Genomic DNA, 10,146 nt, shown 5'->3' on the forward strand with positions numbered 1-10,146 from the left:
AGTCATTATATTTGTTGTTAGGGATGTATTCACTGGTATTCAGCTGTTATTTACCAGTTGTCTTACAATATACAAGGTTCAGTGCTGACCTTAATAGGCTTATACCCTTAGCAACATGTTTAGCACCATTGTGTGCCAAACTTCAAGACATTTTTGCATTGTTTAGTATACCTGATAGAGAGATTGGCTGGAAAGTACACACACACACACACACACAGTCTGGCAGCAGAAACTTTAACAGAAACTGTGAAATACATTTAAATCTGAATAATTTGTCATGCAAATCAACATGTTCCACTGGAAAATATGTGACTGCTAATGAGTCATTCATTCAATAGGTTATGGAGAGTGATTGTGAAATTGGAGTTCAGCGTCAGGGTTTCTGCTAAGCTGGAAGTGACTTTTTCCAGTGAAGAGACTTTTGCAAAAGACATCTGTGACATATGCTATTCCATGTCAATTCCAATCTGGTTCTTCTTAATAGTGAAAGACTGTTCAATAACTGTTTATTTATTTAATTAAATGTATTAATTTTGTTTATGCAGATATACCTCTTATAATTTTGCTCTTCACCAGATTTTTTTTTCTGTAAATAGACATGAATATGGAAACCCTGGAGCTCCGGGTTGGTGTTACGACACATTGCGAAACAAGAGATGTAGTCTGCTACATGTGTTTCAAAGTGATGAGCTCTGTTATCCTTCACCCTCCCACTCTTCAGTCTGTCAAGCGATAACAGAAAGCTGGTTGAAAAATGGTAGGTGACCAAATAGGAGGAAAAACAAGTACTTAAATCTATATCCACTGATATACAGAAACATAGATTTACAGAAACCTATTCTGCATTCATAGGATGTATGGATATATTATTATATTTTTTAAATATACAATAAGGCACCACAGAATTTATCAGTACACCTGATATGAGCTATTAAATGAAAAAGCAACACAGTGTTTATTGGCAGGATGTTAGTCCACTGCAAGCCTTGGGTCAGACTGTAAAAATCTCTGGAATTGCAGTATAGTTGGTGGTGAGGGGGAGCTCTGTCTAACACTTATCCTCAAAATCTCCCATAGGAGTTCAGCTAGACTGAAATCTGGTGTCTGCAAAAGGCCACTGTCTTGTTTACAGCATTCTCATTCTCTGTGGATAGGGGCAAAAACAGACAAACAGGGCAATTATATAAGAACTGAACCCTTGACACACAAGACAAGAACTTACAAAGTACACTGTACTTTGTAGACGGAACTGCATGTGGACTAGCCTTGTCATTCGTTACTGATAATACTAGCGTACTCTTTATAAAGTCGAAGCGGAACAGCGAGGATATTTGATTAATTTAGATTACAGCTGTCTTTGCCAAAACATAATATTTATACCAGATACTTGCTTAATCGTAGTATTTGCAGACCTCTTTTGACAAAACACTTTATGACTAATGCTGTAACATTAGCCAGAGTTAGCAAAGGAATTCGAAACAGGTGTGCTTTTTGCTTAAACTACCAAAAGCGCCCCAAATTCTTCCACGCATGTCCGTAGAGAGCAGTCTTGTATTTATAAAATGAAGTCGGTGGAAAACTAACACTTATCCACAGTAACAAAGACTGAGCTAATAATAAAATACAGAAACTGGTGAAATAATCTATAATAAGTAATATTAAATAATAATAAATTATTATACGTAATAATAATAATAGAATACTTGAATCCTAACATATGCATACTGTTATCTGGCTATATGTCATAATTTGTTATTTCGTAACACTGATAACTCCTTAGACTGCACATGAATTCAAAGCCATGATGCAATTTTTTTTTTTTTACAGCGTGGTGAATTTAAAGGTCATGTGGGCTGGGAATAACCCCACTGCCCTCAGATCTCCTAAAAAAAACACCACTCTGCCAATTCCCAGTGCAACTGCTACCCAGAAGGCTATAGGGCTGTTTTGGGGGTGTGTGACGGGGAGGGACAATAAGGACGACGCTTTCTACACAGTTTACCACGTGAACACTTATGGGAAATGTACAACATCTGTAAGCGATTTACAACAGGAACACTCGAGTAGCACTCTAATAGCAGGAAAAGAAGGCGAGATAAAGGAAAAAAGAAAGAGCACACAAGCATGCTGGAGGAGGGGAAGGTTGAGCAGACGCATAAGGCCAGGAGAAGAACCTCATGCTGGATTAGAAAGAAGCATGTTCGAGTGGGCTTAGCAGAAACTCTCAGCACTTTTGTCATGATGGTACGATGACTCAATTCACACCAAGAACACATTTCGTAAAACCACATAACCATTCTACCACCTATCATCTCATTCTGATTGAGTTTTAGATATAATCTTTCAGCTATGCATTTTGAAAGCAATCGGTTTTTTGCAACGTTTCCACACAGACTTAAAAATTCACATACAGTCATGCATGCACGACATAGAGTTTGTCAAAAGCCTATTTGTAGCAGCGAAGAGAAATCCACAAGAACTTATTTTCCCTATATAGCAAAAGAATGCAATTCATCTTTACATCCAGAATAACATCTAGGGGTGGGAAACCCCTCAAATGAAAGAAAATGTTTCAAAAATCCTCTCCAAATAAAAGAGGAAGTATCTAGTTGAAATGTGCTGAATTTTGCTTTCAACGGAAAGGAAAAATGTTGCTACTCTTTTACTACTCACATACTAAACACTAAAATGTTAACATTTTTAACTGACGACATTAGCCACGTCTGCTTTTTATGTGTAAACTAACATTTATCACTTATTTAAAAACTGTTAGAAGACAATATCTGTTTTAAAGCAGCCATGCTTAGCTTGTTATTAGCATGTTAGCTACTGGAATTGATGCTAGTCTAAGCTGCCATTAGCAACGAAAGCAGGCCTGACTTAAATATAGCTGGTTAATGAAATTTACCTCAGCATGCTCTTTCATATTAGATGGATTTCTCGGGATACTCTCTCAGTAAGGCTCATTTAAAAGTTTTTGCTGACATTAGCATGTTAAAAGATTTTACTGAGGTAAAATCATGGCTGTCTGGTGGCTCACCCATTGTCAAAAGCACACGGATAGATGTCAGATACATTGTGTAGGATTGATGATGAACTGGCCTGATTCTTGATAGTTTTTCGATATTTCTGAATTTCATGACTGGATGCTAAAGTGTCTTGAAGTCTCGTCTGCGGTGGAGTATTACTCGGTGCTGACACTAGAAAGCCTTGACAATTATACATTGTTTTTTTTTGGTTTTTTTGTTAAATAAGCACACACATACACTTTTTAAAAATGTCTTTATTACTAGGCTTATATTGTATGGCATGTCTGTTGTTCAAGTCTCTGTGAATGAGTTGCTACTATAGAAAACTGATAGCTAGAACATCTCTTATCTTTTGTACACTTAGCTAGTCACAAGCTTGAAAATATGTGCATATGCTCGCCTGTATGCTGTTTTTTAAGGGAATATTGACTTGTGAAATCCATAACACAATCGGTTTTTCAAAGCCTGGTTACAGGACTGATAAAATTTCATAGCAGTATATAAGTTATCGGAGATTCATTTGGAAGGGTAATGGCGAGTAAACATGGTTTGCTGTTTCTAACAAATCTCCCCTGTTAATATTTGGTTCGTGGGTGTAATGTGCCAAAGTCGTTAGAGAAAAGTAGAAGACAGGCACACGAAACTACATGATGTAGTTAAAAAAAAAAAGAAAAAAAGTTACTCATGCACATTTTGGGTCTGTAATTGTTTTTTTATTATTCATTAACAATCTGTAGAACTTTTACATTTTAATATAATCTGTGACATATTCAAATCTGTACAATCTGGTCTCTAGCCACTGACTGTACCTTGAACTGCATTTGTTTTGTCACCTGTTATCATCTGGTGATCTGGACGTTTACCCTCGGCTCTGAGAATTTTTGTTTGATTTTCAGGTGTTTGGTCTAGGTTCTGTTGCTCAGGTGGTCACAGGAGGGGGTGTTTTTGGAGATTACTTGAGCATTAATCTGGGTTTTGGTCTTGGTGTAGCGATGGGAGTACATGCTGGTGGGAAAGTGTCAGGTAAGCTGCTGTAACATGTGTGTGCATGTTACATGTTTATCTAGGTATTCTTCTTCATTGTGCTTTGTTTTTTTTCCTTATCTGTTAAAGTGATCAGAGAGCTTTGCTTGGAATCTTGTTCCAAGTCTGATAAGATTATAAAATGGCATTGTTTACTGTAAGTGGCAGCATTTACTATTACCTTTTACTTTCTTGCGCTCGTTTGGTTAAAAGCATCTGCCACAATAAATGTAAATAAAAGTACATTTTCTAATGTCCAACTAAAAAAATTTCAGTAACGTTTTACTAAACCTACAGTATGTACTGTAGAGTTGTATACTATCTGCATAAGTCCATCATGACAACAGACACAAACTTAGATGGTGTTTTATTTCTCTCGTACTACAGTTTTCCAATCCTAAAAAATGTACACTGAATGTCCACTTTATTATGAAAACCTTCATATTTATTAATCAGCCAGTCATATGGCAGCAGGGCAATGAAGAAAAGTCTGACCTCTGTGACTTTGGTTGTGGAATGGATGTTAGTACCAAAAGTGCCATCAAAGCATGTCATAAATAAGCATGTGTTCTGTTCTTATTACGCAGGTGCTCACATGAATGCAGCAGTGACGTTTACTATGTGTGTATTTGGCCGTCTGAGCTGGAAGATGCTCCCACTCTATGTAGTCGCACAATTTCTGGGCTCCTTTATTGCTGCGGGAACAATTTACACCCTGTACTACGGTGAATGAGCATGCACATTCAGCTTTAAACCTTGAATGATAAAGAATTTTTTAATAACTACTAAAATATTTGCTTGTTTATAGATTCCATATATCACTACTGTGGAGGAAACTTCACAGTGTTTGGACCCAAAGCAACAGCAGGGATCTTTGCGACTTATCCTGCTCCTTATCTCTCAATACAAACTGGATTTTTGGATCAGGTAAGACAACTGGTAAAATCTTCTGTCTTGTCTTGGGGACTAAACAAACACTTTGACGTAAGAGAGAGAGAAGTAATAAAATTGCTCAAGACCATGTTGTGAGATAGAAAGTCTTTCTAACTTCAATATTCTTTCATTTAGAATTTGAATTTTCCAGTATATTTCTATATGTCGCACTCAGGTACTTGGTACTGCCATGCTGTTGCTATGTCTGATGGCTCTGGCAGATAAGAAGAACCAGCCTGCCCCAACTGGTGGAGAGCCTTTTGCTATTGGAGCTCTTGTATTGCTGATTGGAGTTTCCATGGGCAGTAACAGTGGCTACGCCATCAATCCCACCCGAGATTTCGGGGCAAGAGTCTTTACAGCAATTGCGGGCTGGGGAGTGGAAGTTTTCAGGTATGTATAATAGTTCAAGAAAGTAGTATAGTGCAAATAGAATAATGTATAATGTGAATAATGCACAGTTTGTAGGCAAGGGTGAGTGATGTTAAAAAATATACTGTATTTATTTATTGATCATTCACAAATCTTCAGCATCTGCTTAATGTTGGTGGATCTTGAGTCTATACACCTGAGACGGGAGTATACCCTTTTTGGGCTTTCATTCACAGAGCAATGAAATTTTAGATGAAATTGTGAATAGCTAACCCAACTACCAGTATGATTTTGGGAGGTGGAAGGAAACCTGTACAGACATGAGAAAACAGAAAATTCCTTAGAGCTACATATAAAAGCACCTGCTATTTAGATCATTTAAGAGACACAGGCCCTGTTTATCAGCTTTTGCACATTTTATCAGGTTTCACAAGGTGTTTTGAAGGTTTCACAATCATGCCTTTGTAAACTACGGTCTATAAGTCAAGCATAAAACATCTTTATGGTGTGAAAAATTGAGCAAATTTGTTTGTAACCTTGGGTTTGGTGCTTAACATATTATCCAGATTCACCAGTTTCCTGCCTAAAATATGCTAGGTGAATTGATTATACTAAATTGCCCCTGCAGTGGACATCTTTGTGTACTTCCCCCTCATGCCCAGCGTTCTGGAATAGCCTCCAGTTCCACGATGACCCTGACCAGGATATAGCACTTACTTGCCAGGAAAGAATGAATATATTTCTGCTTTCATCTTTCCCACAGGGCAGGTAACAACTGGTGGTGGGTGCCCTTGGTGGCACCTTTAGTGGGTGGAGTGACTGGCGCTTTGATATATAAAGCATTTGTGGAGCTGCTCCATCCTAAGAATAAGGATAAAACACCTGAGCCCAGTGGACCATCAGAGCGTATACCTCTGGATCAGTGCAAGAAAGACAACACTGATGAGTGTGTGAACTGTTAACAAGTCGAGTCCCACTGGAACCATGAAAAGTGACGAGGGATATAATCAGCTCCTGTCAGTTCCAGTGGACTGATGATTGGATCCATGATAAAAAGTTCCAAAAAAAGAAAAACTCACTAGACAAACAATTATTATGACCATTGAAGAATGAACTGGAATGAAGGAACTGGTTTTTTTTCCCCCCTCCTTTAAAGATTTTATTTCCAAATGCATTTGAGATAATGGTATAATTTTATGCCACCACATTAGCAGGACAAAACAGTTCATCTGGAAGAACCAGAAAACTGCATGGTGGCATAATTTACATGTTTTATTTACATATTTCAGATTAAGTTTACATTTTAAGTTTCATAGGCTAGCCCAGATGCACATGACAATGCTGGATTAGTTATAGAAAGTCATTCCCTCACTAGTCACCCCCTTTGTTTAATAGTCTCTTCAAGTGAATTAGACATAAATTGCATATGTTTGAAATGTTACATGTAAAAAAAAAATCCCCAAAAAAACAAAGCCCTCTATGTTGACGTCTGTCATAAAACTGTTGGGTTTTTTTTTTTTGTGAGATTACGTGGCTGAATTGTCGTTAAAAGAATAGTAATGTATTAATGATGCATAATTAACTGTGATTTATATTACAACAAGAACAGCTGCTGTTATAGAAAATGATTCAGCACCTTCTGAGCCGTCAGTATTGAGAATTCAACAGCACTGTGGTACACACTTGTTGAAGGTTTAATCGATTTACTGTACACAAAAGAAAGACAGCTTGCAACGAAGCTACAGTAAAAGGGATGTTTTCCATCATTCATCACTGACAGAATCTGACGCTTATATGCATTGCATTAATCTGACCTCAGTGTTCATGCACTACAACTAGAATATTGCACTCTTAACTCAAGTATTTGAGTATGTTCAAATAAAATATTCTATCCCTAGTGGCCGTGTGATTGTCTCTTCATGCTTTGCCTGCTCTTGATCCCCGACCTTTAGCAGGACCTCCACCTGATGGGGTCTGGCTGGGCTGCTTCTTCTTGGGAGCAGGAGGTTTGGTTTTGCCGCGGAAAGCCTTGTCTGGGTCCAGCTTGTTCAGGAACGTTTCACCAGGCGTACCGGAGTCACCATGGAAGGTAAGGGGTTGATAAAGAGATGCCCACTGCTGTATTAAAACAGAGAGACAAGTGAGATAGCGAGTGAGAAAGAAAATGAGCTAGGTCAATATGTAAACTAAACATTTTTGGTGTGGGTGGCCGGGTTAGCTCAGAGTTCAAAAGGGTGACGACTGAGGGAAGGAAGCTATGTAGGTGATAAATGAGAAGTTGGAGAGAAATCAGTAGGGAAGTTGCAAACAATGAAAACTGTTTGTACAGCTGGACTTCCTCACTGTTGGAGAACTACTGTGAATTCCAGGGTGTCAGTGATTTACTTACTTACTTTAAGTTATACAGTATATTGTGGAAATGTTTGGTATTTTTTCCATCAGATTATTAAAAACGGTTTGACTAACACTGAAAGATAGTGAACATATATAGTTCTTATTAATAAAGAGAGAATATAGGACCAAATTTTGTTATTTTTGTAATTAACTTCTGAAAACAAGGCCCTTACAATATACACCAGCCTTTCTTCTTCTTATTTTTAAATCTTCTTCTTTCACTTTTTCCCTTCAGGGGTCGCCACAGCAAATCGTCTCTCTCCACCTATCCCTATCTTCTGCATCCTCAACACTTATTATTATTTTTTAAAATAATTTTAAAATAATTTCATGTTGTCTGAGGTGATATAACTAAGAGATTAGTCCTACCTTGGCTTGTGGACTGGGCCCGTATGGAGTAAAGGTGTACTGCCACTCCGGCAGCCCTAAATGTGTAATCATCAGCCTGTAGTATGCAGTGAAGGAGGAAGTAAGAAAGTGCCAGTATAGAGACCGGTCCAGGAACCATATTTCACTTTGCTCGGCCACGACATCTTGACAACACCAGCCATCAGGATGTAGTACAAAGAACAATACAAAATGACATAACAGGTAATTTATACATTACATCAATTTGCTTTGTTTGTTCCATGTGCACCAGGTTGGGCTTCAGACAGATGCTCACCTGGAGTGCAGTCTTTGTAAACAAGACAGGCCCTGCCATTTCCACCACAGGGGTCAAGCTCAAATATTCGGCTACGGGAGTCAAAATGAGGCTCTTCTCGTTCCTCTGATTCTAGAGAATTAACAAAAGGATACTACGTGATGAGGTTTTTGTAACAAATTGGCAACGATATTCGGAATATTTCCTCCATACCTTCGAATTCATCCTTGAAGTCAAGGTCAGCTAACGTTGGTGCACTAGGGAGGGAGTAAATGTTGGACTGCACCAGCAGACGAAGCTTTGCTAGACTGTTGATTACCATGCAGCCAACAGGGACCAGCTCATCTGTAAAACACAGTTATTGCCAACAACACTGAGCAAGGGCATCTTAGCTGACAAAAGAAAGGAAAAAAAACACTTTGATGGACGTTCGGATGTGCAACAGAAAACAGCAAGGCCAAAGTCTGGTAGTAATGTTTGTGAGGTCAGGGTGAACATAACCGCCCTTCAGGGTACTGTGCCGTAGCACGATATGAATTTTATGCATGTTTGGTGAATGCAGTTTTGTCTAAAAGTGCAGAAAATCATACAGTTTTTCAACATCTTCCATACTTCTGTAGCAAGTTGTGAATGTTAGGGGAAAACTGTAAATGTTAAGCTAAAAAAATTGCCATGGCTATTGAGAATGGAATAAAATGAATTAATGTCTTTTTTTTTTTAATCTCTTAAGGATATTTCAGATTATTAAAAAAATGCATTTAGCCACAGTAATGTACTTTGTCACTGATATCTTGCTAAATTTCATAGGCGTAAGCAATGCTGCTAGCGTTTTCTGTGTGGGGTTTCTGTGCAAGAAGTTTATCACCACATCCATGCCGTCTTCCTCTGGGTTATCTGGTTTCCCGATCCTGACCAGAATAAAAGATGTGGGAATGAATGTAAATAACCAGGAACTCACTTTCCAGCTTGGAGCTCCATGTAAGAGTAAAGCCGTCTGTGGTGAGGTAGAAGTCTTTCAGGTCCTCCGGCAAAATGCAGTTGTTCTTCTGAAGGATACAGAAGCAAATATTTTCCTTTTATTAACAGAAAATATGTCTTATTGTTATATAACTGTTTTTTTTTTTACCTGCTCCCATGACAGGAGGCATCGCTTCTCTGCAGGTTCCTTCTCAACAAACCGCACATCTGACACACCTGGAAGACTTTCTGAGGATGTAATGAAAAAATATATATATCCATATTTAAGTAATAATGTTGATGAGCAATAAGGAGACTAAACCATTGGTTCTGCATACATATATAGTGATGCTTTCCATGTAGAATACACCTCACTCAGCTCATGCAATGCTTGATTACTAAGTGATGAGGTGAATGATGTAGCAAAGAAACACGCATATTTTAGTTGAAGCAGTCATAATCCTTACACACCTAAAACTCGGGTTATTCCGAGGGTAAGTCTTTCCGAGAACGACTTGAAACACGTCTTTTCATCATTCGCATCCTCCATTCCTACCTACCAGTGTCCTTTTTTTTAAAACCCACCGCAATCTGGTAAACCCCGCCTTCTGCGCTAGGATTGGCTATTAGACAAAAGGGGTCGGGAGTTGATCCCATAAAAAGAGTCGATTCTACGATGCCACGCCTTAGACTGTTATGTGCCAGTCACTGGGAATCGAGTCTTGGAGTCGATTCCCAAAAGGTGAATTTGATTCAGCACCGGCAACGTAAAAATGATGAATTAGCATTGTCATA

General features: G+C 38.4%; 2 protein-coding genes across 3 annotated transcripts; one reads left to right on the forward strand and one right to left on the reverse strand.

The window, feature by feature from the left end:
- The first annotated feature begins 1,977 nt into the window (after positions 1–1,977).
- aqp7 (aquaporin 7) lies at positions 1,978–7,446 on the forward strand. Of its 2 annotated transcripts, none has more exons than XM_058415233.1 (6): positions 1,978–2,244; positions 3,926–4,052; positions 4,640–4,777; positions 4,861–4,979; positions 5,161–5,378; positions 7,310–7,446. In XM_058415233.1, exons 1-6 carry the CDS (start codon positions 2,125–2,127, stop codon positions 7,323–7,325), a joined length of 738 nt encoding a protein of 245 aa, XP_058271216.1. In that variant the 5' UTR covers positions 1,978–2,124; the 3' UTR covers positions 7,326–7,446. The 2 variants fall into 2 exon arrangements, with proteins under 2 accessions (XP_058271216.1, XP_058271215.1); XM_058415232.1 differs by lacking the exon at positions 7,310–7,446 and adding an exon at positions 6,121–6,866 and having other exon boundaries at positions 1,980–2,244.
- tpgs2 (tubulin polyglutamylase complex subunit 2) lies at positions 7,034–10,056 on the reverse strand. The gene is made up of 7 exons (XM_058415234.1): positions 9,823–10,056; positions 9,521–9,600; positions 9,353–9,440; positions 8,608–8,739; positions 8,416–8,526; positions 8,121–8,284; positions 7,034–7,475 (listed from the first exon to the last, which is right to left on the reverse strand). Exons 1-7 carry the CDS (start codon positions 9,899–9,901, stop codon positions 7,275–7,277), a joined length of 855 nt encoding a protein of 284 aa, XP_058271217.1. The 5' UTR covers positions 9,902–10,056; the 3' UTR covers positions 7,034–7,274.
- Positions 10,057–10,146: the final 90 nt, after the last annotated feature.

This window comes from Hemibagrus wyckioides, linkage group LG18 (genome assembly GCF_019097595.1).
Source record: "Hemibagrus wyckioides isolate EC202008001 linkage group LG18, SWU_Hwy_1.0, whole genome shotgun sequence".
NCBI classification, from domain to species: Eukaryota; Metazoa; Chordata; class Actinopteri; order Siluriformes; family Bagridae; genus Hemibagrus; species Hemibagrus wyckioides.